Raw genomic sequence first — 22,604 nt, 5'->3', positions numbered from 1 at the left:
CGTCCCGACTCTCCGGCAGCTCGCAGCCGAATGAGACAAAGAGCGTTTTGAAGCTAACACCGCCCTTCACTTAGCCCAGCCGGTTACAACACGCTACGGTGTTCCGTTGTGTCAGAAAAAAAAATTGGTCGCATTATTTATGGAACACACTCTGTAAAGGGGATGTGACACTTCATGTAAAAAATTTTATTCAATTTAAGGATCAGAATGCTTTCAGTTTCAAAAAGCAGACATCAATAGTTTATCCCCGATCTGCTCTATTTATGATGCACATATTAGAAGGACGCTCCTCCAGTCCTCTACCAGGGAGACTCGAGTACTGCGAGCACAATGAAGAAACCAAAATCCAAAGAAAAAGTAGGATAATAAAATGGAAAAAGGAAACACAATTCATTTTCCATTCACACAGGCAGAAACATACTGACCTTCGCGGACTCGCAGTGGAAGACCTGTTCGGCAGCGAAGAAGGTCTGCAGGTTGGTGACGAGGAAGAGGACGCGCGAGTCGTAGAGGGCGGGCAGCTCGTCGTGTAGCTCCGAGTTGAGCATCTCGTAGGTGCGCTTCGCCTCCTCCAGCGACTCCCGCGCCCGCACCATCTTCAGCTCGTCGCGCTTCTTCGGGTTGCTCTGCTGTAGCGACTGATAGCTGTGTCGCTGGCTGTCGAAGTCCACCAGCTTCCGGCCGCGCTTCTCGATCTTTTTCTGCAATTACAAAATATTTGTTATAACGCTTAATTGCTTTTAACTCATTCACCCACTCGCACATCGTGTTCCATAAATCTCACTGTAAAGGAGAGCTTTCAAGGATGTGCAACGAGTCAACATACACATTAAAAGGCAGAAGGCAGCTCCTATGGTATACGAGGGTGAGTAAAATGAAAACCTTAAATTTGTAATAACAAAAAGAAATTTCGCGCCGTTACATTGTAAATTGGTAAGCGTCTTACAAACAGCGTGCAGAATGGCCTGTAGGTGGCAGCATGATGCAGATGCACACATACCGTCGCAGTATCAGTATGAAGATGGCCGCCGCACTTGCGACTTGCACCAGGGAAGAACAGCGTTCTGTTATTCGGTTTTTACGTAGTGAAGGTGTGAAACCTATTGAAATTCATCGACGAATGAAGGTTCAGTATGGTGATGCGTGTTTGTCACAGCAGCAAGTCTACGAATGGAGTAGGAAGTTCGCAAATGGTGTGACTTCAGTGGAAGATGCTCCTCGTCCAGGTCAGGCACAACGAGTTGTGACTCCACAGAACATTGCAGCAGTTGAAGCCATAGTGAAGGAAAACCGCCGAGTGACACTGAATGACATTGCAGCATGTTTACAGATTAGTCATGGGTCAGCACGCCACATTGTGCATGATGTGCTCCAGTTTCACAAAGTGTCTGCAAGATGGGTACCACAGCAGCTGACTCCTGAAATGAGAGAATGACGTGTCGACGCTTGTGAAAAAATTCTTCCGCGCTTTGAACGAAAAGCCGATGGCTTCCTAGCTAGGATCGTTACTGGGGACGAAACCTGGGTTCACTTCCACCAACCGGAAACAAAGAGAGCGAGCAAGGAATGGCGCCATTCCTCATCACCAAAACCAAAGAAGTTTCTAACAGAACCATCAGCAGGGAAGATTATGGTGACTCTCTTTTGGGACGAAAAAGGCCTCATTTTGGAGCATTACATGCCTAGAGGGAGCACTGTCACCAGTGCATCATACACAGGTCTCCTAAAAAATCATCTGCGGCCTGCAATCAAATCAAAGCGACGTGGATTGGTGTCAGCAGGTGTCCTTTTGCAACCGACAATGCAAGGCCCCACAGTGCCCATACAACAGTTGCAACAATCACAGATCTGCATTTTGAGTGTCTTCCTCGACCAGAATACTCGCCAGACCTTGCCCCAAGTGATTTCCATATGTTTGGACAACTCAAAGACGCAATGGGAGGAAAGAAGTTCCGTTCTGATGCAGAGGCCACGCAGTGCATGAATGATTGCGCGGACTACAAAAAGAATTTTTTTCTAAAGGAATTTATGCGCTTTGTAAGCGCTGGAGGACTTTCATTGAGCGTAGCGGGGATTATGTTGAAATTTGATACAGCTTTGTACCACTTCTGCACAGTAAATAATATTTTTTTAAAATATTTAAGGCTTTCATTTGCTCACCCTCGTACTAACAGTAGACTATATATAGTGCTCATATAAACAATGCAAAGAAACAAAATGTTCCCAGAGCGAATTTTCACTCTGCAATGGAGTGCACATCGATTCGAAACTTCCTGGCAGATTAAAACTGTGTGCCAGACAGAGACTAGAACTCGGAATCTTTGCCATTCACAGGCAAGTGCTCTACCAACTAAGCTACCCAAGCACAATTCACGCCCCGTGCTCACAGCTTTACTTCCGCCAGTACTTCGTCTCCTACCTTCCTAACTTCACAGAAGCTCTCCTGCGAACCTTGCAGGAGTAGCACTCCTGAAAGAAAGGATATTGCAGAGACATGGCTTAGCTGCAGCCTGGCGGATGTTTCCAGAATGAGATTTACACTCTGCAGCGGAGTGTGTGCTGATAGAGCACTTGCCCGCGAAAGGGAAAGATCCCGAGTTCGAGTCTCGGCACACAGTTTTAATCTGCCAGGAAGTTTCATATCAGCGCACACTCCGCTGCAGAGTGAAAATTTCATTCTGTTCACGTGCTTCTGTTCGACGGAAGCTAAAATAGCTTAGCAGTGTCACTGATTGCCGATTCAGCACACTGCGTTGTAAGATAAGGAGGAGTAAATTACGAGTAGTACGTGATTACGGTGCTCACCCTCATCTCGGGGAACTGGCTCTGGTAGGTGTTGAGCGGGATGAGCACCTGGTCGCCCAGCTTGTGGCTGAAGTCCTGCCACAGCATCTCGCAGTTCTGCGCCTGCACGTACAGCAGGTCGTGGCCCGTCCAGTTGCTCTCGTAGATCTCGTTCAGGGAGTCCATCAGGGTTTTGCTCGCCGCCTGCACCGCTGTAAACCGAACAGACTCCCCGCTCTCACTCAGACAACGATCTGGTGCTTCGAGACTAACAGTAATGAGCGACTGCTCTGGAAGCTTTTACTTCACTTTCTACACTAGACAGTTCAGACAAACAGCAGAAGGAGTATCATTAAGATATTCAAAGCATCATTAAGCTTCTAACAATATCTGCAACAGGGAAACAAAATACTTTAACCGAACCTTCACACACACACACACACACACACACACACAGAGAGAGAGAGAGAGAGAGAGAGAGAGAGAGAGAGAGAGAGAGGTCACACAGCGAGTGAATTATCCGAATTGGATGGAAATCTGTAGATGTCATATACATGTATTAACAAGAAAATGGTTACAACGTCAGAAGAATTGGATGGTTTGTTCAAGAGAAAGATCTTCCCAAACTGAGTAATTCAGTAACACGTTGGTCCACTGCAGGTCATTATGCAAGCACTCATTCAACTGGGCTTTGACTGACACAGTTGTTGGATGTCCTCCTGGAGGACATTGTGCCAAACTGTGTCCAATTGGCGCATTACATCATCAAAATCTCTAGCTACACTCATGCTCATAAATTAAGGATAATGTTGATACATGGTGAAACAACGCTCTGGTGGGCGGTTTCCGTGTTTAACTCACCTCGGGGTATGACCATGCGGTGCATTTGACCTGCGCTCGTCGCACGGTAGCGCCGTCAGCAGTCCACATACGCAGAGATGTGTTGGTGCACGTCAGAGTATGGTGTAGCGAGTAAGTGTGCGGACGTTTTCAGACGTACTAATGGTGACTGTGTGTTGAAAATGGCTCAAAGAACACATATTAATGACGTTATGAGTGGTAGAATACTAGGGCAACTGGAGGCTGGTCAAACACAGCAGGTCGTAGCACGGGCCCTCCGTGTGCCACAAAGTGTGATCTCAAGATTATGGCAACGATTCCAGCAGGCAGGAAATGTGTCCAGGCGCTACAGTACTGTACGTCCACAGTGTACAACACCACAAGAAGACCGATATCTCACCATCAGTGCCCGCAGACGGCCACGAAGTACTGCAGGTAGCCTCGCTCAGGACCTTGCCGCGCAGCCACTGGAACAGTTGCCTCCAGACACACAGTCTATAGACGACTGAACAGACACGGTTTATTCGCCCGGAGACCTGCAAGGTGCATTCCACTGACCCCTAGTCAGAGGAGAGCCCATAAAGCCTCGTGTCAAGAACACAGTACATGGTCAATGGAACAGTGGTCCCCGGTTATGTTCACGGACGAGTCCAGGTATAGTCTGAACAGTGATTCTCGCCGGGTTTTCATCTGGCGTGAACCAGGAACCAGATACCCACCCCTTAATGTCCTTGAAAGGGATCTGTATAGAGGTCTTGGTTTGATGGTGTGCGGTGTGATTATGATTGGTGCACGTACACCCCTGCGTGTCTTTCACAGAGAAACTGTAACAGGTCAGGTGTATCGGGACGTCATTTTGCACCAGTATGTCCGCCTTTTCTGGGGTGCAATGGGTCCCACCTTCCTCCTGATGGACGATAACGCACGGCCCCACCGAGCTGCCATCGTGGAGACCTTGAAACAGAAGATATCAGGAATGGAGTGGCCTGCCTGTTCTCCAGACCTAAACCCTATCGAGCACGTCTGGGATGCTGTCGGTCGACGTATCGCTGCACGTCTTCAAACCCCTACGACACTTCAGGAGCTCCGACAGGCACTGGTGCAAGAATGGGAGGCTGTAACCCAGCAGCTGCTCGACCACCTGATCCAGACTATGCCAACCCGTTTTGCGGCCTGTGTACGTGTGCATGGTGATCATATCCCACATTGACGTCGAGGTACATGCGACACTGCGCAATTACCCTTAATTTATCAGCAGGACTGTAATTGGTGGGCCCAACCCGTTATGCACCAAACGTCCTCAGTTGGGGAGAGATCCGGCGACCTTGCTGACTGAGACAGCATTTGGCAAGCCCGTGCTCGGGCGGGTATTACTTGCTGAAAGGTAAGCCCAGGATGGCTTGCCATGGAAGAGGGCAAGAAAATGGGGCACATCATTTCGTCGACGTACCGCTTTACTGTAATGGTGCTGTGGATGACAGCGAAAAGTGTCCTGCTATGAAATGAATTGCAACCACAAAGCATCACTCCTGTTTCTTGGACTGTGAGGCAGGTGACAATTAGTTTGGTCTCCCACCGCTGTCTGGGGCGTCTCAACAGAAGTGTTCGTTAGTCACTGGGGCTCACTTCGAAGCGGAACGCGTCACTAAAATCAATTCTACTTCATTTAATGAGAATCCTGGACGACTGTGCACGACACCACTGCAAGCGGACTTGGTGCACAGAGGTATTCGAAGGCAGTGTTACAGCACCACTACTGTTCACAAAATAGAGTGCCTGGCAAAAAAATGTGAGGAGAAAACGAAATGAAATGTCATGGGTTGAGAGAGCATACAATGTTACTCCAGTGATTAAAAAAATCTAGTCAAATTTACAAAGAACTTGGCAGTATGAGCCCACATATCAGTACGTCACTGCAACCCTCTAGCTTGGATACCTGCACTGATTCACTTGAGAAGGGTGTCACAAGGTCATTGAATCCTCTCCCGAGTCACGCTATTCACGAACTGTTTACTCGGTTCTCAAGTCTCGCGCACCTCACACTTTCGGTGCATCTAAGAAATCGTTGCCGGCCGAAGTGGCCGTGCGGTTAAAGGCGCTGCAGTCTGGAACCGCAAGACCGCTACGGTCGCAGGTTCGAATCCTGCCTCGGGCATGGATGTTTGTGATGTCCTTAGGTTAGTTAGGTTTAACTAGTTCTAAGTCCTAGGGGACTAATGACCTCAGCAGTTGAGTCCCATAGTGCTCAGAGCCATTTTTTGAACTTTTTTAAGAAATCGTTGATAGGGAAAGAATGAGCAGCTGGTGTATCTTAGCCAGCCACAATTCATTCATATCTGCTTAGCAACAAGTTTTTTATGTTGTTTTTTTTTCCACACGAGTACGTAACAGAAGAAATACACTCCTGGAAATGGAAAAAAGAACACATTGACACCGGTGTGTCAGACCCACCATACTTGCTCCGGACACTGCGAGAGGGCTGTACAAGCAATGATCACACGCACGGCACAGCGGACACACCAGGAACCGCGGTGTTGGCCGTCGAATGGCGCTAGCTGCGCAGCATTTGTGCACCGCCGCCGTCAGTGTCAGCCAGTTTGCCGTGGCATACGGAGCTCCATCGCAGTCTTTAACACTGGTAGCATGCCGCGACAGCGTGGACGTGAACCGTATGTGCAGTTGACGGACTTTGAGCGAGGGCGTATAGTGGGCATGCGGGAGGCCGGGTGGACGTACCGCCGAATTGCTCAACACGTGGGACGTGAGGTCTCCACAGTACATCGATGTTGTCGCCAGTGGTCGGCGGAAAGTGCACGTGCCCGTCGACCTGGGACCGGACCGCAGCGACGCACGGTTGCACGCCAAGACCGTAGGCTCCTACGCAGTGCCGTAGGGGACCGCACCGCCACTTCCCAGCAAATTAGGGACACTGTTGCTCCTGGGGTATCGGCGAGGACCATTCGCAACCGTCTCCATGAAGCTGGGCTACGGTCCCGCACACCGTTAGGCCGTCTTCCGCTCACGCCCCAACATCGTGCAGCCCGCCTCCAGTGGTGTCGCGACAGGCGTGAATGGAGGGACGAATGGAGACGTGTCGTCTTCAGCGATGAGAGTCGCTTCTGCCTTGGTGCCAATCATGGTCGTATGCGTGTTTGGCGCCGTGCAGGTGAGCGCCACAATCAGGACTGCATACGACCGAGGCACACAGGGCCAACACCCGGCATCATGGTGTGGGGAGCGATCTCCTACACTGGCCGTACACCACTGGTGATCGTCGAGGGGACACTGAATAGTGCACGGTACATCCAAACCGTCATCGAACCCATCGTTCTACCATTCCTAGACCGGCAAGGGAACTTGCTGTTCCAACAGGACAATGCACGTCCGCATGTATCCCGTGCCACCCAACGTGCTCTAGAAGGTGTAAGTCAACTACCCTGGCCAGCAAGATCTCCGGATCTGTCCCCCATTGAGCATGTTTGGGACTGGATGAAGCGTCGTCTCACGCGGTCTGCACGTCCAGCACGAACGCTGGTCCAACTGAGGCGCCAGGTGGAAATGGCATGGCAAGCCGTTCCACAGGACTACATCCAGCATCTCTACGATCGTCTCCATGGAAGAATAGCAGCCTGCATTGCTGCGAAAGGTGGATATACACTGTACTAGTGCCGACATTGTGCATGCTCTGTTGCCTGTGTCTATGTGCCTGTGGTTCTGTCAGTGTGATCATGTGATGTATCTGACCCCAGGAATGTGTCAATAAAGTTTCCGCTTCCTGGGACAATGAATTCACGGTGTTCTTATTTCAGTTTCCAGGAGTGTACTTCAACTGATCGATGAAAGGAGGAAGTACAAAAATGTTCCGGGAAAGTCAGGAATACAGAAATACAAGTTGCTGAGGAATCAAATAAATGGGAAGTGCAGGGAAGCTAAGACGAAATGGCTGCAGGAAAAATGTGAAGACATCGAAAAAGAAATGTTTCTCGGAAGGATAGACTCAGCATACAGGAAAGTCAAAACAGCCTTCGGTGACATTAAAAGTAACGGTGATAACATTAAAAGTGCTTCCACTGTTAAATGCAGAGGAGAGAGCGGATAGGTGGAAAGAATACATTGAAAGCCTCTATGAGGGAGAAGATTTGTCTGACGTGATAGAAGAGGAAACAGGAGTCGATTTAGAAGAGATAGGGGATCCAGTATTAGAATTAGAATTTAAAAGAGCTTGGAGGACTTACGATCAAATAAGGCTGAAGGAATAGATAACATTCTCCATCAGAATTTCTAAGATCATTGGGGGAAGTGGCAACAAAACGACTATTCACGTTGGTGTGTAGAATGTGATAGTCTGGCGACATACTATCTGACTTTCGGAAAAGCATCATCCACACGATTCCGAAGACGGAAAGAGCTGACAAGTACGAGAATTACCGCGCAATCAGCTTAACAGCTCATGCATCCAAGTTGCTTACAAGAATAATATACAGAAGAATGGAAAAGAGAATTGAGGACGCGCTAGATGATGATCAGTTTGGCTTTAGGAAAAGTAAAGGCGCGAGAGAAGCAATTCTGATGTTGCTCTTAGTAATGGAAGCAAGACTAAAGAAAAATCAAGACACGTTCATAGGGTCTGTGGACCTAGATAAAGCGTTCGACAATGTAAAATGGTGCAAGATTTTTGAAATTCTGAAAAAAGTAGGGGTACGCTATAGGGAGAGACGGGTCATATACAATATGTACAACAACCAAGAGGGAATAATAAGAGTGGACGATCAAGAACGAAGTGCTCGTATTAAAAATGGTGTAAGACAAGTGTATAGCCTTTCGCTCCTACTGTTCAATCTGTACATCTAGGAAGGTTGAGGAATGTGAAGAAGAATTACATGATGTGCTGAACGGAATGAATAGTCTGATAAGTACAGAGTATGGATTGAGAGTAAATCGAAAAAAGACGAAGGTAATGAGAAGTAGTAGCAATGAGAACAGCGAGAAACTTAACATCGCTATTGGTGGTCACGAAGTAGATGAAGTTAAGGAATTCTGCTACCTAGGCAGTAAAATAACCAATGACGGACGGAGTAAGGAGGACATCAAAAGCAGACTCGCTATGGCAAAAAAGGCATTTCTGGCCAAGAGAAGTCTACTAATGTCAAATACCGGCCTTAATTTGAGGAAGAAATTTCTGAGGATGTACGTCTGGAGTACATCATTGTATGGTAGTGAAACATGGACTGTGGGAAAACCGGAACAGGAGAGAATCGAAGCATTTGAGATTCGGTGCTATAGGCGAATATTGGAAATTAGGTGGACTGGTAAGGTAAGGAATGAGGTTCTGCGCAGAATCGGAGAGGAAAGGAACATGTGGGAAACACTGATAAGGGGAAGGGACAGGACATTTGTTAAGACATGAGGGAATGACTTCCATGGTACTAGAGGGAGCTGTAAAGGGCAAAAACTGTAGAGGAAGACAGAGATCGGAATACATCCAGCAAGTAATTGAGGACGTACGTTGCAAGTGCTACTCTGAGATGAAGATATTAGCACAGGAGAGGAATTCGTGGCGGACCGCATCAAACCAGTCAGAAGACCGATGAAACAGAAAAAAAAGTAGGTTGTTACGGAATCTGCCACACCTGTCGAGTTGAATAAATTGTTCATTCCAAATTCTGTTTTCTCTAAATCGTGATTAAAAAGAATTCGGGATAGGCCGCCGCCTTGTCGTGCACATGTTTTTATTCTGAAATGCTCTGAAGTTACTCCCATAAATTTTACTTTACAGACTGCATCAGTGTCTCACGGATTAGGTTTGCCAGTTTAGACTTTACGCCAAACTATCGAATTATTTGTCTATAGCTTCTCTATCAACAAAATCAAAAATCTTTTTGAAATTCGTAAACAAAACTACAATGTCCTTTGAATTAAGTAATCTGTGGTGAATTACTGACTTGAGATTAAATATTTATTCTGTGCATGACCTTCCCTTCGTAAAACCACCTTGATTTTCACCTAAATGACTGTCTAGTGTTGTTTCTATTATTATTATTATCTACATTTACATCCATACTCCGCAAGCCACCTCACGGTGTTTGGCGGAGGGTACCTTGAGTACCTCCATCGGTTCTCCATTCTATTCCAGTCTCGTATTGTTCGTGGAAAGAAGGATTGTCGGTATGCCTCTGTGTGGGCTCTAATCTCTCTGATTTTATCCCCATGGTCTCTTCGCGAGATATACGTAGGAGGGAGCAATATACTACTTGACTCCTCGGTGAAGGTATGTTCTCGAAACTTCAACAAAAGCCTGTACCGAGCTTCTGAGCGTCTCGCCTGCAGAGTCTTTCTCTGGAGTTTATCTATCATCTCCGTAACGCTTTCGCGATTACTAAATGATCCTGTAACGAAGCGCGCTGCTCTCCGTTGGATCTTCCCTATCTGTTCTATCAACCCTATCTGGTACGGATCCCACACTGGTGAGCAGTATTCAAGCAGTGGCGAACAAGTGTACTGTAACCTACTTCCTTTGTTTTCGTACTGCATTTCCGTAGATTCTTCCAATTAATCTCAGTCTGGCATCTGCTCTACCGACGATCAACTTTATATGATCATTCCATTTTAAATCACTCCTAATGCGTACTCCCAGATAATTTATGGCATTAACTGCTTCATCTACATCTACATTTATACTCCGGAAGCCACCCAACGGTGTGTGGCGGAGGGCACTTTACGTGCCACTGTCATTACCTCCCTTTCCTGTTCCAGTCGCGTATGGTTCGCGGGAAGAACGACTGTCTGAAAGCCTCCGTGCGCGCTCTAATCTCTCTAATTTTACATTCGTGATCTCCTCGGGAGGTATAAGTAGGGGGAGCAATATATTCGATACCTCATCCAGAAACGCACCCTCTCGAAACCTGGCGAGCAAGCTACACCGCGACGCAGAGCGCCTCTCTTGCAGAGTCTGCCACTTGAGTTTATTAAACATCTCCGTAACGCTATCACGGTTACCAAATAACCCTGTGACGAAACGCGCCGCTCTTCTTTGGATCTTCTCTATCTCCTCCGTCAAACCGATCTGGTACGGATCCCACACTGATGAGCAATACTCAAGCATAGGTCGAACGAGTGTTTTGTAAGCCACCCCCCTTGTTGATGGACTACATTTTCTAAGCACTCTCCCAATGAATCTCAACCTGGTACCCGCCTTACCAACAATTAATTTTATATGGTCATTCCACTTCAAATCGTTCCGCATGCATACTCCCAGTTGCATACTTCCAGTTGCTGACCTGCTATATTGTAGCTAAATGATAAGGGATCTTTCTTTCTATGTATTCGCAGCACATTACACTTGTCGACATTGATATTCAATTGCCATTCCCTGCACCATGCGTCAATTCGCTGCAGATCCTCCTGCATTTCAGTACAATTTTCCATTGTTACAACCTCTCGATATACCACAGCATCATCCGCAAAAAGCCTCAGTTATTACTACTATTATTACGCAAACTATGGTATGTTTTTGCGCCATGTGGCCTAAGACAAGACCTAATGGTGCACAAGATGGAGCTCGACGCTAGGCTTATTCAGTGTAACGGTGGCGCTACTTCTGTGACACTCACCCCGGACGCAGCGGATGTAGTTGTTGAACTCCTTCTGCAGGCGGTTTGCGGCATTCTGCTGGCGTGTGAAGTTCTGCAAGTGCTCGTCGAAAATTTCGTCTGCAGTGCGGTCCACCTTCCCCAAGTTCTGGAGGATCTATGAACAGAGAAGAAAAATGTCTCGTCAGCAAATAAATAGTAACAGACAGATTCACAGTTTAAGAGCTGCGAAAAGAAAATAATTATGGGCCTCACTGTACGTCAGCAACTTAGCGGAACAAGTCAATATTTTAGTTTTGCAGTCGACAGGCTGAACGCATAAATCAGATTTAGCACAGAGTCAGGAACATGAAGAAATGAAAAGTGAGACTCTGCGCTAGGAGTCTGTCCATTGTGTTTCGTGCAGCTCTTTGGAATTCTGAACTTTTCTCGGATAAAATTCTTGTCTTTCGTTCACTTGCGCCGTGTTGTCCTGCAATGGTCGCAGGGTCGGCGTGGTTACAACGGATTTGGCAAGGTTAATTGAAAGGGGTGGCCGGATGCCCTTCCTGCCGCCCCCCCCCCCCCCAATAGTGCGGAAGTGTTACAAATGTCTGTGTGTCGTGTAACTGAGGCGGGATGTGGGGACCAGCCCGGTATTCACCTAGTGGGATGTGGAAAACCGCCTGAAAACCACATCCAGGCTGGCCGACACAGCGGCCCACGTCGTTAATCCGCTGGGCGGATTCGATCTGGGGCCGGCGCGCCTACCCGAGCCCAGGAAGCAGCGCATTAGCACTCTCGGCTAACCTGGCGGGTCTTTTCTCGGATAAAATATAGGGTGCGAAAGATTATGTACAAATTTTACGGAAGCCAGAATGCAGTTATAAGAGTCTAAGAATGTGAAAGAAAAGCCATGGTTGAGAGGGGAGTGAGACACGGTTGTAGCCCAACCCCGAGGTTACCCAATTTATACAATGAACAAGCTGTGAAGGACATCAGAGAGAAATCTGTGTTGGAACTTTTAGTTCAAGGAGAAAGACTAAAACTTTGATGATTTTCGATGGCATTTTGTCAGGGACGACAAACTATTTGAAAGAACGTAGTTGCTGATGAATCTTCCAGAATGTATGACCGTGGCAGAAGAACCTTAAGTTCCTGGCTTGTCTGGAGACACTCTGGATACCAACCTGACTGATGCCCGTCACACGGTCCGACAACCAGGAATGATGGTCTGAAGTAGCATTTCTTTTCAAAGTAGAACCCCCCGCCCCGTTTGGTTATCATCAGTGGCACCCTTGTAGCACAGCGGCACGCCTTGTTGCCCCTCGTCACAAGCCATCCTGGGCTTATACGAGGGTAATCCCAAAAGTAAGGTCCTATTTTTTTTTACAAGTACAGAACTGTGTCTGTGTGGCAGTTGGTCACACTGTTATGAGGAGTGCTTCACGCGCTGTGTGTAAACATGCGCACGTCGCGCTGAGGCGCTCAGTCTTGGCTTGGCAGCCGTTGAGAACGGAGCTCCCGTTGGATGTTACCGCCAAGTGCGAACTGCGAACAGTTATTCGGTTTTTGAGCGCTAAGGGCACTGCGCCGATTGAAATCCATCGCCAATTGACGAGGGCGTATGGTAAGTGCATGGGTGTCAAAAGTGTTCATAAGTGGTGTAGAAAGTTTGCAGGTTGTCGGACCGAAATTCGCGACGAACAAAGGAGCGGGAGACTGTCAATTTCTGAGGAGACATTGTTGAAGGTTGAGCAAAGCATGCGTGAAGAGCGGCGGATCACCCCGGATAGTCTCTGCACGTTGGTTCCTGAGGTTTCCCGAAACACAGCTCACAGAATTTTAACGGAAACATTGAACTACCGGAAGGTGTGCGCAAGATGGGTGCTGACTGAGAACCACATGCGGCAACGAGATGATGCTTCCCGCGCATTTCTTCACCGCCTTGCAGCCGAACAGGACAACTTTCTGGGCTCAACTGTCACGGGTGACGAAACGTGGGCATTCCACTTTACACCTGAGACCAAGCAACAATCACGCCAGTGGCGGCATCCTTCTTCGCCAAAGCCGCGGAAGGTCAAACAAACATCGGAAAGGGGTATTGTTGGTCGACTTTATGCCCACTGGGACCACAATTAACGCTGACAGGTACTGTGAGACTCTGAAAAAACTCAAACGGGCAATTCAGAACCGGAGAAGAGGAATGTTGAGCAAGGGCGTACACATTCTCCATAACAACGCTCGCCCACACATCGCTCGGCAAACCGTTGCTCTCCTGCAACAGTTTCAGTGGAACATAATCACCCATCCACTCTCTATAGCCCTGACTTGACGCCCAGTGACTATCATCTGTTACCTAGGTTAAAAGAACATTTGGCCAGAAAGCAATTCAGCTCCGACGACGAGTTGAAAGAAGAGGTTCATAACATTTTGAACAGCATGGCGGCGAACTGGTATGACGTGGACATACAAAAACTGCCACAGCGTCTACAAAAATGCATCGACATAAATGGTGATTATGTCGAAAAATAGCTAAATGTTCAAGCTGTAAACTGATGAAAACCATTGTAGAAATAAAGAGGTCTATGTACTTATAAAAAAAAAAGGAGATCTTAGTTTTAGTATTACCCTCGCAATATAACACCCACCCGCGCACAGCGGAAGTTTCTACTGCTTGTGTTCGTTCTTGCCAAACCCTACCTTATCCAGCATGGTCGCCGGGATCTCTCCCCAACTGAACATTTGGAGCACTACAGGCAGGACCCTCAGGATTTTTACGATCTAACGCGCCAATCGGACAGAATACATACAACTGTATCAATTAACGTCAAGGCGAGTAAGTGCTTGCCTAAGGGTCAGCGGTGGACCAACGCGTTATTGACTTGCTCAATGGGTAAAGCTTTTTCTCTTTAATAAATCACCCCTTTTTTCTGAAACTGTATTGATTTGTTTGTCTGTACGTCTACATCACATCTCCCGATTTCGGCCCCATTGGGATAATTCCTTCGTGTGACCAATAGTACGTCCTCTAGCAATATGTGACTGAAGCATGGGACTAGGGAAAGGCAGGATTCGGTGTGGACGGCCGTTGGTTGCCGAGTTTCTTAAAAAAATCACATACACTTTATTTGGAACCAATAGCAATACAGTTGACAATAAGGAACAATTATCAAATTTGAATGTTAAGACACAATGTCTAATAAAATTCTTGAGCAAGTTGCACTGAAGGCTGAAGGGCTTATTGACAAGAAATTCAAATTACTTGTCGGATGAAGGCCCCAATAGTAGTAACTCAAATTTAAATTTAAAAAAATCAATCACCACAATCTGATCAAACCAAGAGAGAAGTGGGCCTCAGACAGTGCTCCAAGTATCAGCCTGGGAAAGTCGCTCAACTTCGTAACCGATGAGACAGGCAGCCAGAGCTGTATTCACTTAACCAGATGGCAACTCAAACTAGTGACAGTTCAAACGCACGCCAACACTCTTGCAAAATCTACCTAACGTCTGATAACCAACACAACGATGGTTAACCCAGGCCAGTCGGTACTGGCGGACAGTACTGCATCTTCAGAATCCGGTGTTTAGAACATCCGGAAGTAGAAAGAACTGGTACGACCAAAGTAGTCCAAAAGAAACAACACATCCGGACCACTATCAAGGAGGCCGTCTAACTACACACCTAACCGGACAGCAGCGGCAAGGCGAGGAAAGATTCACTCCGCGAAAATACCCTAACCTCCAGGGCAGGTAACTGGGGTGGTAGCGGCCACTAGGCAGAAAAATACCACTTGTTGAACTTCACCAATAAACACAAGGAATTCAATAATTAATAATAAGAAGCGGAGGACGGCTAACTACTTGCGCCAAGTCCAAATACTCCACTCGTTGCGCTTCATCTCAGCGACCCTGCGAGCAGCAACACGCGAACAAAGGGCGTGATCTCAAAATAGTGGAGGTTTCACCAATGGGTTAATGTTCACTCAGCTCAAACGTCCTGGGTCAGTGGGCAACGAGTTTGTGGCCCTCGCAACTACAACCCCTCGACCTGGCACTGCCTGCATGCCACCAGCGGCCCCGGCGTGTCCTCGTGCTGCTGGACCTCACTGCTGCTCCATCCCAACTGAACTGCCTGACACACTCCGACCTGGCACCACTTGATGTCCTTCCAAAGATAGTACCAAGGTACTAGATATCAATAACCGCTGCTTCTGCCACTCGCAAACAGACAATGCTAGCAAACATAGTGGCGCCAGTAAACACAAGATGAAAACGAGACGCTGTATCCCTATTACACGATGCCAACCTACCAACGGCACTAACGCGAGCCGCAACACGGCTCAGTGACACTTCTTTTAAACACTGTGCATAGCTTGTTTCTGGTCGTCCACTCTTTCACCCAACAGCCAAACATCCGATCTCAAACTTCCTGCCAGATTAAAACTGCGTGCCACCCGGGACTGGAATTCGGGACGTTTGGCTTTTGCGGGCAAGTGCTCTACCGGCTGAGTCCTTGCGGCTTTACTTTCACCAGTACCTCGTCTCCTACCTTCCAAACGGAAGAGCACTTGCCAGCGAATGGCAAAGGTCCCGAGTTCGAGTCCCGTTCCGGAAGGCAGTTTTAATCTGCCAGGAAGTTTCTTATCAGCGCACTCCGCTGCAGGGCGAAAAATTCATATGGGATCCGGTCTCTGTTTAGAGAGGTTTAAACAATATCCATTTTACAACTACAAATGCAATAATACTCTCAAGTGAACATCTACATCTACGTGATTACTCTGCTATTCACAATAAAGTGCCTGGCAGAGGATTTAATCAACCACCTTCAAGCTTTCTCTCTACTGTTCCACTCTCTAACGGCACGTGGGAAAAACGAGCACTTAAAAATTTTCTGTACGAGCCCTGATTTCTCTTATTTTATTGTGATGATCATTTCTCCCTATGTAGATGGGTGCCAACAGAATGTTTTCGCAATCGGAGGAGAAAACTGTTGATTGAAATTTCATGAGAAGATCCCGTCGCAACGAAAAAGGCCTCTGTTTTAATGATTGCCACTCAAGTTCACGTATCATGTCTGTGGCACTATCTCCCCTATTTCGTGATAATACAAAACGAGCTGCCCTTCTTTGTACTTTTTCGATGTCATCCGTCAGTCCCACCTGATGCAGACCCCACACCGCACAGCAATACTCCAGGATAGGGCGGACAAGCGTGGTGTAAGCAGTCTCTTTAGTAGACCTGTTGCGCATTCTAAGTGTTCTGCCAGGGAATCGCAGTCTTTGGTTTGCTCTACCCACAATATTATCTATGTGATCGTTCCAATTTAGCTTATTTGTAATCGAAAAAATGGCTGGCTCTGAGCACTATGGGACTTAACAACTGAGGTCATAAGTCCCCTAGAACTAAGAACTACTTAAACCTAACTAACCGAAAGACATCACACACACACATGCCCGACGCAGGATTCGAACCTGCGACCGTAGCGGTCTTTGTAATTGAAATCTCTAAGTATTTAGTTGAATTTACAGCCTTCCGATTTCTGTGACTTATCGCGTAATCGAAATTTAGCTGATTTCTTTTAGTACTCCTGTGAATAACTGCACACTTTTCCTTATTCAGGGTCAATTGCCAGTTTTCGCATCATACAGATATCTTTTATAAACCGTTTTGCAAGTCGTTTTGATCATCTGATGACTTTACAAGACGGTAAATGACAATGTTCAAATGTGTGCGAAATCTTATGGGACATAACTGCTAAGGTCATCAGTCCCTAAGCTTACACACTACTTAACCTAAATTATCCAAAGGACAAACACACACAAACATGCCCGAGGGAGGACTCTAACCTCCGCCAGGTCCAGTCGCACAGTCCAAGATTGCAGCGCCCTAGACCGCTTGGCTAATCCCGCGCGGCGGTAAATGACAGCATCATCTGCAAAAAATCTAAAACGGCTACTCAGATTGTCTCCCATGTGGTTAATATAGATCAGGAACAATAGACGGCCTATGACACTTCCTTGGAGAACGCCGCGTATCGACATGAGCCTGAACTACCTGTTTCTCTATACCACAGAAGGCATATCAGAACACAAAGTGTCAGTGTCGGTCGGCGGCCATTCGTGAAATGACCGCTCACTCTGTTTGCTCCGGTCGGCCTCAGACTGCTCGGCGGCTGCTGCGGCAGTACCGGAAATAACCGGAGGGAGGGCGCTGCTCGGTTAACCGGAGCGCGGCTGACCAGCTCTCCAAACAAGTGACCGACGCCACGTGAAGACGCCGGGGTCCCTCCTGTGGGCCAGATGGTCAGATGGGCTGCACTTCGCGACTCCGGCTCGCTAAAAATACGCGCCGCGCTGCACAGCGTTTCCAGGATGTCTCAAGTGGGCAGTGAGTCACGGCCCGGGGAAGCCAACGCGGCCCGTTCCCTCTCCAGGGGCACGCACGCCACTTACTTCAGCTGCGCTCTATCATCTCCTGATGGGAAACAACGCCTTATAAAAAAATCCGTCTGGGCACACACGTACAGTCACCGTGTGGTGTGTGCCTCTGGTCTCATAATACATAAGTTCAACAAAAATATGAAAACACCGCAAGAAATGCATCCTTGAACATAAATGTAGAGAGGAAATCAATAACGGGCTAAGAGCCAAAAAACTGACTCCGAGTTACTCAATTTTTCTGTTTTCACCAAGATGTTGTTGTTGTTGTTGTTGTTGTTGTGGTGGTTGTGGTGGTGGTCTTCAGTCCAGAGACTGGTTTGATGCAGCTCTCCACGCTACTCTATGCTGTGCAAGCTTCTTCATCTCCCAGTACCTACTGCAACCTACATCCTTCTGAATCTGCTTAGTGTATTCATCTCTTGGTCTCCCTCCACGATTTCTACCCTCCACGCTGCCCTCCAATATAAATTGGTGACCCCTTGATGCCTCAGAACATGTCCAACTAACCGATCCCTTCTTCTAGTCAAGTTGTGCCACAAACTCCTCTTCTCCCTCTATTCAATATCTCCTCATTAGTTATACGATCTACCCATCAAATCTTCAGCATTCTTCTGTAGCACCACATTTCGAAAGCTTCTATTCTCTTCTTGTCCAAACTGGCTATCGTCCACGTTTCACTTCCATATATGGCTACACTCCATACAAATACTTTCAGAAACGACTTCCTGACACTTAAATCTATACTCGATGTTAACAAATTTCTCTTCTTCAGAAACGCTTTCCTTGCCATTGCCAGTCTAAATATTATATCCCCTCTACTTCGACCGTCATCAGTTATTTTGCTACCCAAATAACAAAACTCATTTACTACTTTAAGCGTCTCATTTCCTACTCTAATTCCCGCAGTATCACCCGATTTAATTCGACTACATTCCATTATCCTCGTTCTGCTTTTGTTGATGTTCATCTTATACCCTCCTTTCAAGACACTGTCCATTCCGTTCAACTGCTCTTCCAAGTCCTCTGCTGTCTCTGACAGAATTACAACCTCAAAGTTTTCACAAAGATATTATAATGAGAAAAACAGAGCAATATTTTTATTTATTTTCTACAGTAAGAGTCACATAACTATTACAGTTTTTTTTAAGTTCCCTTCCTTTTATCAATAAAAATACATATTTTATTCTGAAAAACGCATGGTGTGCTAAATGTCCTACACTTATCGACAAAAACGAGGTAAGTGCCAATGAAATCTCGATCATTTATCAGATTGTTGTGTCCACGCTAACCCATATATTGAAAAGCTTAGAATAGCTCTAGTCTTTAAGTTTGTACATTGTTCTCGTGTTGACGACACAAGGTGAAATTTTTTTCACTTGAATCCAACTGTATTTGGAAAAATTTATTTTTGTTGTGTTCATGTCTGTATGTTTTCCTAAAATCAAAAAGTCGTCAGGCTAGAGCATAGTAACCACGATTGTCTCCATAAGTTTTACAAGGTCTGCAGGTACTTGACAGTCATCCAGCCTCTAGTGGCTAAGGTTGCTGCCTCTGTATCACGGGGTCCCAGGTTTGATTTCCCGGCCGGGAAATTTTCCAAATGGCTGTAGGCTGCATCTGGTTTACAGATGAAGCACACTTCCACCTGAATGGATACGTGAATAAGCAGAACTGGCGATTTTGGGGTCCCGAAAAGCCATATTGGTGTGAAGCGAAACCCCTGTATTCTCCTGAAGTTACTGTGTGGGCTGCAGTATGCAGCAGAGGCATTATTGGCCCTTTTTTCATTCGAGAAACGGTCACTGGTGCACGTTACGTTGCAATTTTGGAACAATTTGTCGCCACACAGCAAGCGTTTGAGGATCGACCAGGTACTGAATGGTTTATGCAAGATGGAGCCCGACCACATCGGACCGAACAAGTGTTTCGCTTTCTTGAGGAATACTTCGGGAATCGAGTCATTGCTTTGGAATATCCCAAATTTACTGGTGCAGGCATGGATTGGCCTCCATATTCGCCGGATTTGACTCCCTGTGACTTTTTTTTTGTGGGGCACAGTGAAAGACATGGTCTACCCGAAGCATCCCGCCACGCTGGACGAGCTTGAATCGGCGATCTCTGTGGCATGTGAATCCATTTCGGTTGAGACACTACGAAATGTGATGGCGAATTTCATTCTTCGTTTGCGCCACCTCTGTAGTGCCAATGGGGAACATTTTGAAAACATTGTGATGTGATTGTTTGCAAAGATTGTTTTCATACGATTATTTCACTTATGTATGCTGATATGAGCTGTACAGCGTACAGCACCATCTGTTAGCAGCTTTTGTAACTATTATTTCAAACTGCTGTATAAACTACTTACAGCTTTCACAATAAACATACCGTTTACTGCATTCCTCTATCGATCTTTGTTTTCGAGATATTTAATTTTGAAATCAGGGAGCCCTTTTCTGGACACCCTGTACATGCAGATGAACGCAGCCGAGTTGCTTCCTGTGAGTGCGGTGTGACGATCTACGGATCCTTGCTCATGTCGTCAGCTTCTGCATCCACTCGTGCATCACCAGCCATCGCTATTCCTCACCATCACGTCAGCCCCCCCTCTGGGATAACTCTTATTTCATCGAGCTAAATAGGCCGCATTCTGGCAATGCAAGGCCACGCAATTGTTGCGGTGAAGCCCTCACTAGTATACAACACTAAGCAGACCTGATAGCTCTTCCTTCCTAGAACATGTATACCTGCATGATTACTCTGTACTTAACACCCAGCTGTTTTAACAGACGGTTCGTCGAACCGCTGTCGAACTATTTCTCTACCGTGCTACCGCGCGAGAAACGCGCGCCTACATCTTTCCGTGAGAGCTCTGATTTGTCTTATTTTATTACGATCGTCATCTACCTGCACAGATGTGACTCAATAAAATATTTTCGCATTCGCAGGAGGAACTTGGTAAGCGATATTTCGTGACAATATATCGCCGCAACTGAAAACGGCTTTGTTTTAATGATCATCACCCCAACTCGCATATCATATCAGTGGCACTATATACAGGGTGATTATAATTAAACTTTCAAAACGCTGTAGAAATAACACCACTGGTCAGAATGACGTCAAATTGGAACGGAATATTATCGGAGAAGGGGGGAAAACGAATGGCAGAAGAAAAAAAAATAGTGTGAAAACTGATCAATAGATGGCGCTGCCATGCGCACGACCAAACGAAGTACACGGCTTTTCCTCCGTTCGCGTCTGCGACGTTCGCCATGACTGTCTCAATGCAGGATCGCGCTCTGCTTGTAAAGCTGTATTACAAGAATGATGACTGTTCACACGCCGCTCTGCAAAAGTTCCGGACACTGAAGGGTTTGAAAAAAGACGTTGGTCCGATGACTGCCGTGGGTCTGGAGAAAATGATTCGGAAATTCGAAAAGACGGGTGCTTTTAGTGTGCGACCTTGTACAAGAAGGACACGAATTGATTTGACGTTAGTGGCCACAGCAATGTAGGAGGAGACGAGTGGTGGTGTGCAAACGTGTAGTGCACGGAGAAATGCCCGAGCGTTGGACGTACCCGTGAGCACGGTGCGTAAAATCTTACGAAACATCCTTTTTTGCTATCCATTCAAAATTACCAATGTGCACGAGTTACTTCCTGTTGGACTGCCAGCAAGAGACATTTGCTTTAGAATTTCTTGCTCGCATGAAAGTGGACAATGATTGGCCGTGGACAGATGAAGCCCACTTCCATCCGACAGGATATGCCAATACACAGAACTGTCGAATATGGGCAACGGAAAATCCACACGCAAATCAACCAGTACCACTTCATCCTGAGAAGGTCACTGTGTGGTGAGGGTTTACGGCATCATTTATCATACGGCCATATTTTTTCGAAGAGACAGGTGCTTCCGGTCCTGTTCCCTGTACCGTCACTGGGAAGCGCTGTGAGTGTCTTTTGCACAACCACGTCATTCCAGCTCTTCAGCATCGTGGATATGTGGATGGGATCATTTTTATGCAAGACGGCATATGGTAGTATGAAATTTGAAAGTTATTTTTAGGGAGTGATCGTCTTGCCGTACTAGGAAACCATTTTGAAATGCCACCGAAGCATAATGTTCTAAAAAACAGACCCGGCATAACGATGAAGTCCGGTACAAAATCTAAAAAATACAGCTGCAGTGGCCATGCCTACTTTTCCTCTTTACTGTATCCACAGCAAGCTGCTTATGAAAAGTCAGTACAAACTTCACTGTACATTTCAACGGGAGCTATCCGTTCTAGCTATGTATTACTGAAAATACGCAGTGCGCTTACGAACATGCACCAGACAGCACCAAAGTCACATGACTTGAAGTCTGTGTACTATGACGACAGTAAACCTGTTGCGCGCATTTGAATGCGAACTCCTTAGATATTCCTATGCTACGAGTTGTTTTGAAGACGCCATCAGTGACGCTCGACAAACCTTTATTTGATACGGCTATATCACTATATCGGCCTGTATCACTAACGTCGAATTGCAGTAGGGTTTTGGAACATATACTGTATTCGAACATTATGAAAAACCTCGAAGAAAACGATTTATTGACACATAGTCAGCACGGTTTCAGAAAATATCGTTCTTGTGAAACACAGCTAGGTCTTTATACTCATGAAGTAATAAGTGCTATCGACAGGGAAAGTCAAATTGATTCCATATTTTTAGATGTCCAGAAGGCTTTCGACACCGTTCCTCACAAGCGTCTTCTAACCAAACTGCGCGCCTACGGAGTATCGCCTCAGTTGTGCGACTGGATTCGTGATTAACTGTCAGAGAGGTCACAGTTCGTAGTAATAGACGGAAAGTCATCGAGTAAAACAGAAGTAATATCCGGCGTTCCCAAGAAATTGTTATATGCCCTATATTGTTCCTGATGTATATTAACGACATAGGAGACAATCTGAGTAGCCGTCTTAGTTTG

At 46.6% G+C, this 22,604-nt stretch overlaps 1 protein-coding gene across 2 annotated transcripts in view; it reads right to left on the bottom strand.

Annotated features, from left to right (window-relative positions):
• The window catches only part of LOC124718646 (myc box-dependent-interacting protein 1), a 446,366-nt gene that overhangs the window by 31,718 nt on the left and 392,044 nt on the right, over positions 1-22,604 (bottom strand). For both annotated transcript variants that reach the window (XM_047244274.1, XM_047244275.1), the window contains exons 2-4: positions 11,235-11,370; positions 2,806-2,996; positions 426-701 (exon numbers count right to left, since the gene is read on the bottom strand). In XM_047244274.1, the coding sequence (XP_047100230.1) occupies positions 426-701; positions 2,806-2,996; positions 11,235-11,370 (603 nt within the window). The remainder of the gene's footprint in view (positions 1-425; positions 702-2,805; positions 2,997-11,234; positions 11,371-22,604) is intronic.

Source organism: Schistocerca piceifrons, chromosome 10 (assembly GCF_021461385.2).
Source record: "Schistocerca piceifrons isolate TAMUIC-IGC-003096 chromosome 10, iqSchPice1.1, whole genome shotgun sequence".
Classification (NCBI taxonomy): Eukaryota; Metazoa; Arthropoda; class Insecta; order Orthoptera; family Acrididae; genus Schistocerca; species Schistocerca piceifrons.
Note: the sequence above shows the minus strand (reverse complement) of the source record. Positions and strands in the feature narration are given on the sequence as shown.